Source organism: Phoenix dactylifera, chromosome 18 (genome assembly GCF_009389715.1).
Source record: "Phoenix dactylifera cultivar Barhee BC4 chromosome 18, palm_55x_up_171113_PBpolish2nd_filt_p, whole genome shotgun sequence".
Lineage (NCBI taxonomy): Eukaryota > Viridiplantae > Streptophyta > Magnoliopsida > Arecales > Arecaceae > Phoenix > Phoenix dactylifera.
Window position 1 is genome coordinate 6,765,309 of NC_052409.1, and position 7,129 is coordinate 6,772,437.

The 7,129-nt window shown below is 35.7% G+C and overlaps 1 protein-coding gene across 1 annotated transcript; it reads right to left on the reverse strand.

The window, feature by feature from the left end:
- Positions 1–240: 240 nt before the first annotated feature.
- On the reverse strand, positions 241–5,801 carry LOC120104474 (terminal nucleotidyltransferase 4B-like). Its single transcript, XM_039115669.1, has 6 exons — positions 5,709–5,801; positions 5,503–5,622; positions 2,465–2,505; positions 2,224–2,358; positions 2,049–2,133; positions 241–369 (listed from the first exon to the last, which is right to left on the reverse strand). The coding sequence occupies exons 1-6, from the start codon at positions 5,799–5,801 to the stop codon at positions 241–243; spliced, it is 603 nt and encodes a 200-aa protein (XP_038971597.1).
- Positions 5,802–7,129: the final 1,328 nt, after the last annotated feature.

Sequence of the window (7,129 nt, forward strand, 5' to 3'; positions counted from 1 at the left end):
AGAAATATTTTCATTTTAACTGCAGATACCTGAGCACCGTGCAAAACAAATCGCACCTTCGAGTGAAGCAAGCCATCCAAACAGAGGTGATTCTAGCAACCAGCAAAGTATGGCAGTCAACCTAAAGAATAATAATTATGGCAATCAGGCAAAATTTGCAATACCTGTGCCTCCCACAATTAAAAGTGCAGCCAAGCCAGTACCACTCAGACAAGAATAATGGCTACTCATGATCCAATATCACTCCTCATCAACAATACTAGGGATATTTTTTGGAAGTAGCCTGAATGTTCCCATTGAAGTTGGAGCACAATTACCAGAAAACTGTGATATCTCATTCTCCAGCACAGAGTAAGCATCAGCAAAAGCCTGAGACCAATTACTTAGGTGATGAGATATAATTCAACAAATCATTCTTACAATAAAATTAACTTAGATATGGTAGACGAAGATCATCAGTGTTAATTCTCAAGTCAGATGGCCCTATACATATTTTATGCTAGTAGGTTCAACCCTACTAGCAGGAATACTCAGTACAGCCAACTGTATGTATACAAAGACATGGAGTCGTCATTATCATGATCATCCAAAGCTTTGCCCACTAAAAAATAGGGTCAGCTATGGAGCACAACTTTTGGCCAAAAAGATTTGATAGAAGAATTAAGCAGACCTTTCAGCCAGTTGTCAACTAGACATACAACCATCAAGAAAACGGTGTAAAATTCTTGACCAAATCAACTTTAGTCCAGAGAAGTTAGCTGGAAAAGTTTGAAGACCTGAACCTGGAAGGCTGGTCAGAAGAATATTGTGTAAATGTTACACAAAAATGTTTTGTTTTGTCAACAGAGCTAACCAAAGAGCAACCCTTGGAATATACGAGCTAGCTCTGGCCTTAAATAGTTTTTTCAGACCCTGTTTCAGTTCCACTAAGGTTGCTTGTGAACTGTTTTTATCACTTATTTCCATCATTTCAAGAACTATTTTAGTTGAAACTTTTAAACTTCTTCATTAAGGAACAATTTAGACAATTTAGAATTGCCTCAGTTGGCTGAAAATGAATCATACTTAGATATAAGGATTGGCAAAAATCAAAATTTCAGAGCTTATATATGTACAGCAGTGGCACGGAAAGACATGGGGAAGCTTGGAATAATATCAGATGTAGCCTTAAATAGGAATACTTGGCGAATGCGGAATCGTGAAGCCAAACCCAAAAAGTTGGAAAAAGGTTTGGTGCTTAACTGCTTATGGTTATGTATATTACAGCAGTGTATTGAAACATTAATAACTTCTTGCAACTTGCACAAGAGAAAGTTAACTTGATCACAATGGTTATAGCACACTTGCAACATATGGACTAGCTTTTCCAAAACAGATTGGACTAACAAAATCATCAATTCCATACACAGCATGAAAAAGAGATGAAACCATTTAGCAACAATTAATTGATTACTCATATGTAAATTAGTTACACCATAAGTAATAAAGTTATGATGGGTTGAAATGACCAAGCTATGTGACCCTGTAGTTATGATCTCAGAATTGGAGGATTGGCCACCCACTGTCATACACAAACAGAACTTTGCAATCTAAAACAGGAAAATAAAAATAGTTTGGTAACAATAAAATATCCTGTCGGATAATTAGGAAAGACTCAGCCCTTTGTGAAGAATCAAGACGAATGAACACTGTCTGAGCTGAATGACAGTTGGCAGATTTCAGAAACTTTCCTGAAAAAAAAAAATATGCAGAAAAATGTCCAAATTTCAACGACCATATTAGTTGATTAAGGTGCTAGCATGCATCATTTTTGACGACTATCCTAAGAGCCTCTTCTTTTTTGTCACATTAGGGCCACTAGGTATATACCAAAGATTGAGCAAATATTTGGAATGACATCACCTAAAGCAGAGCAACAATATTATTATCTTCTTCTCCTAATTCCCAGAAAAATTAAGCTGCCAAAATTGAGACCACAGTCATATTACGTGACTATGGCTTTAAGAAATCTAACAAATAATGGATGAAGTAGTGAATATTCAACTAACCTTAATGCACTGGTGTATACGAAAGCAATTCCTCCCTACATTGTTAGCTGGACAGAGAGGATCATCGATATGAATTGGATCAATGCTGCAAAACTCACATAACGAAATGATTCAGATATTAGCATCCAATAAAAATATAGGAGGTCATGTTCAATCCTATGAGTGATTCTCAAACCTGAGCCCTCTTTCTCGATTCATATAAACTCCACTTCCTTGAATTGAAATACGCATTTGACGTGGGTCAAAAACATTCCTAAAGTCATCAAAACAAAATATGATGTTCAGTGATACATTTGACTCTCCGACTAGCCTGAAACCAGCTAATTGAATCATACATCAATCTTGCAACACAGTAGAAACTAAGTTGCCTATCTCTGTATATAGCTAAAAAGAAATTGCAAGCAATTTTCCCTCACCCAAAGAAGTAGAGAAAATCCATCAAAAGGCTACCCAGGTTCTGCAAACAACAAGTGATTTAAATCATACAGCTGAAGTTGAATATGAAGATCATTAAATGCGAAGAATTAAAACCACAGTCAATCAGGTGCATAACATATACTTAAATTTGTAGCCAGTGGCAGACAAGCAGGAAAACAGAAACAAACAAGAAAAGTAAGCATGAGTATTATGTAGCAGTTAAGTTGTTGTCATCTCATCTTTGTGCCATCCATGGATACAAAAATTTACATATCATCAGACACCAAGGGTTAGGTTTTTTTTAAAAAAAAGAATCAAACGACTCAATATAACCTAGGAGAAATCTGCCTTTCTTTGCAAAAACCTTGCCTCTTTACCTTAGAAGCCTTGTCACCAAGGATCCAGCAACTTTTGTTCTGTCGTTTTGATATTCTAACTCATAGCACAGCATTTCTTCTACTCAGAACCACCAGCTCACATAAAATCATGTTATAGATGCACATTTTGCACCCCTTGCCACTGGCGAAAGGAGTTGTCTATGGATACTCTCTAAAACATGGAGCGGATGCAAAAGTGACTTAATAATAATCAGCCTCCCACGAAGAAACAGAAGCTTGGCTTTTTAGTTAGAAAAGCACCTCATGCCTATCATATCTCAAACAGTCATGTCCCAAATACCTCATCCAAGGCAAAGGCCCAAGTAGAACATGCAAAATTTTCTCCATAGAACTGAAAAACTGCTCCATGAGAATGAATTATCGCATAGAAAAAGAAACAAGCAGAAGTCCAGTATTTTAGTGCTTGAGAGCTTCTTATCATATACTTTCCACTGTGTATATATAAAAAAACTTTTCAGATCTAGCATGATGCTAACTACGATATACAAATGGAACTTATAAATTACCCAGTTCCAAAGGAAATCAATCATTGGTTCAATGTTGGAGATGGACATGTGGATAGTAACATAAATAAAGTAATTATACAGACTGGTGTTTGATGTCAAACCATGCTCAGCAAACCATTGGAATTACATGCATGGACAATTAGATATATAGAACACCATCAACAGCGGTGAATTATTTCCCTTACTATTGTAGCTAACAAAAAGGTACGAGCTTTACCTGGTTAATAGGCCGACCAATATGGTGTTCATGCTGAAGAAAGCATATAATTAGCAACACCTGCACAAAGTCCATCGACATATTAGGGCAATCACCACCTTAATACAATATATATTGAGTAGTTTTATGCCTCTTTTCTAATAAACAGCTAAACTCCGCATTGCATTAGCTCCGAAAAAAGAAAAAACATTTTCGTTTGGATCATTGAGGAGTTTAAAGTCTGTTCAGTTGCATGAAAATCCATGGAAAAGGAAATGTGAGGCTTTTCCACAGGATTTTTTTTTTCTGAGTTCTGGCGATAAACTTTCCAAACTAATCATTTTTTCCTGTTGAAACAAACAAAAAGAAAAACTTATCATTTTTTTCTAGAAAAATAAGTTTTCCAAGCACTTTTCCTTGCAACCAAACAAACCTTAAACAAAAAATTAAGGATAAAAATTGATTATTGTCCAGTCCAAGACTTACACTACCTCAGGAATTCATGAACCATGATTTATGTTATGGTGATGTCACAAAGCAAAATTAGGTTCCCATAACAACAAACTGTTCATGTGTCCAGAAAGAGTTAAAAATATTTCAAAATAATTACAAAGATATAAAATGTTCGAAGAGTTAATAGCAACATTTTAAAATGTAGAATATTACCATCAGTAACAGGACTTTTATTCAAATAAAGGACAGCATAGAGGCTTCACAGGCATTATTTTTAGATCACATGCTCTGAATCTTTTTTAGCGATGTTACTCTTAATGCTTGCCATTCAACTAATGTGGTTGGATCTCTTTATGCTAAACTATTGATGCAGTGACGCAGTCAGATACAAAAAGAGATAAAAAGGGGCTTGAAGCAGACCTATTTTGGGTCCTAAACAAGGTCAAATATCCAGAAAATAATTCTGCAGATCTTTGAAAGAAGAATAGCATGTAAAATATGGCAACCTGATATATTTTGTAGTTTTATATTTGACAGAGCACTTGACTATGATTATGCGAGGTTTGATGGACCACATCCTCATATCTTTATCTAGCCTTCAAGAGACCTGATTAAATATCATAAATCCTCATTGCTCTCTCATCCATCTAGAATACATTATTGTGTTTCTTTCATCAATTCCTTAGCACAGAGGCATAACAAATTGATTGTTCTGATCTTAAGTTTTCCTTCCTAGGCTACTAGTAAGACTCTAAACAGTGTTACTACCAGTAACTTCTAACTGAACGGAAAATTATTGATAGATTTTGTGGAGTCCAATTTTCCTACTCCACTTCCAGTCATGACACACTCTTTATTCTTATGATTTCCAACTTTCATCTACTACTCAAGGTCAGACTAAGGCCATTAAGTATACTACTGATCAAAGACCAACAGAGGTGGACAACTCCAGTCTTCAGCCTTTAGCTACCCATTCGAGTCAGAGGTCCAAGCAATGACAATTCATCAGTTTGGTAAGCAAGCAAGCATGTAAATAGTATCTTATTTCAAATTGTGCCCTCCAAGCAACAACTCTCCACATAAGATTCCTTTATAGTAAGCAGAGGTTAGAGTGTTTTTTTTGGGTATATGCAGTTAAGCATTCCCTTTATGGAACCATTGACAGGCTCAGAAACCAGAATTGGTGACCGAGGCAAAGACATATGGTGTGAGTGATATGTAAATGAAAAATGAAGTGATACAAGCTAAGAGGACTAGGGCCTTTTTTTTCTTTTTTTTTTTGGGTTGGGTGGGAGGCTTGACCTTTCTGCTAAGTCAAAAAGATAACTGATTCTCCACTTAAGAACAATAATATCAGAAAATATAAAAAATATTCAAGGAAAACTAACAGCACAAAATTATTGCAGTCCAATTGAACTTTTTTCATGTTCATTGGGAAATTATTTTTTTTAATAGAATGGCAAAGAAAATGCAGCATAACTTACCAAACAGTAAGAACTCAAAGCACCCGAATAAGACTGGTCCAAACTACGATCTGACAAAAACTTCTTCAGTATCAAAGCAAGGGGTCCAACAGCAGGAAACTGCTGAGTGAGCTCTCTAACCTGCAAATTAAAATTAATATTGAATTTATGCTAGACATAATAATCATTGTTATGCCATTACAAACTTTAATGGTCATCCTTCACACTTCATTTGTCTGAAGGGTCATATCTATACATGGCATGACCAGGTACAAATTGACTCCAGTTGCTTCAGGTTCTCTAAGTGCTTTAAAGCTCATGGCATTACTAGGTACCAATTGAGTCCCCTGTTTGGGTCAAATGTCAAATTGTCAAATAACAAAATAGATCAACAAGCTATTGCACCACACTGGAATCAATGCCTTATTGACGAAGGCTTCGGAGTACACCATAACCAACATATTCAAAACTCCATCAAACAACATAAATATTGTTATTATGTATACAACATTATCTCTGTCTCAAGCTGTCCACAGTCATCATCAACCCTGCCCCTCCAACCACACCACTCAGCCTTCCCTTCTCCTCTCTTTCTCCAAATGAGCAAGAAAATGATCCCATAGATACCCAACAACTACCTGGTTTCTGACCAGACACCTGATTTATCATAAGTCCCTCGTTACAGACGTGTAGTCCACTATCAAAGACGTGTAGTCCACTATCAAATACGTCTCTCTCTCTCTCTCTTTAAATGAGACCGAAACAACCCAACTGAATTCAATAGCCATCCAGTAGCCAAATCAAATCCACTATCAAATGTGATGTAGGATTGTAATTTAGGTTTGAGTTTGGGTTCCCAATTGAATTCAATAGCTATCCAGTACCCAAATCAAATCCACTATCAAATATAATGTAGGATTGTAATTTAGGTTAGAGTTTGGGTTCAATTATGGTTAGAGATGGAACAGGCCGTAAGCTGGCCTCTGCCCACCCCTAGATATGGTAATGGTGCCTAAGAGTGACTGACACTCAAGCTTAGGCTCCATAATTTTTATTATTCATTAAGTTCAAACAAATTGCGCATGTATTGTCACCCACTTAACCTATAGAGATATGGGTTCAGTAATATAACAATCTCTTCCTCCATATAATTTAATAAATAAATATTCATAAAAAATCCAATCACAAAACAATTAAAAGTCCATAAGTTGGTAATGAAGCAAAAATTGGATTTATTACATCAAAATAGTTTTTTCATTACTTAAAAAGTATATGCCAACTGAGAAAATCAACTTGCCTAGATCGAGTCCAACATTTTAGTTTGTACCATAAATTCTCGACTTCCAATAAAAAACAAAGAAAACTTATCCAGAAAATAAAAGAAAAACACTAAAAGTTCACCTCAAGCCAATTTGTCAGGCCATCTAAAGTGTAGCTCACCACATATAGTCACGACTCACAAATATGTTCCAAAAACACAGACAAAACTCTAGTATGACAAATAGAATTCCCTTAATTGCATACTCAAAAAGCGTAAGACCTCACGTCTAAAAGAAGGAAGAAAATCCAACATAAAAAAAGGAAACGAACTTATCTGCAATTAACAAATTAAAAAATGTTGAAAAGTTATGGATTACCAGTTCAGAAG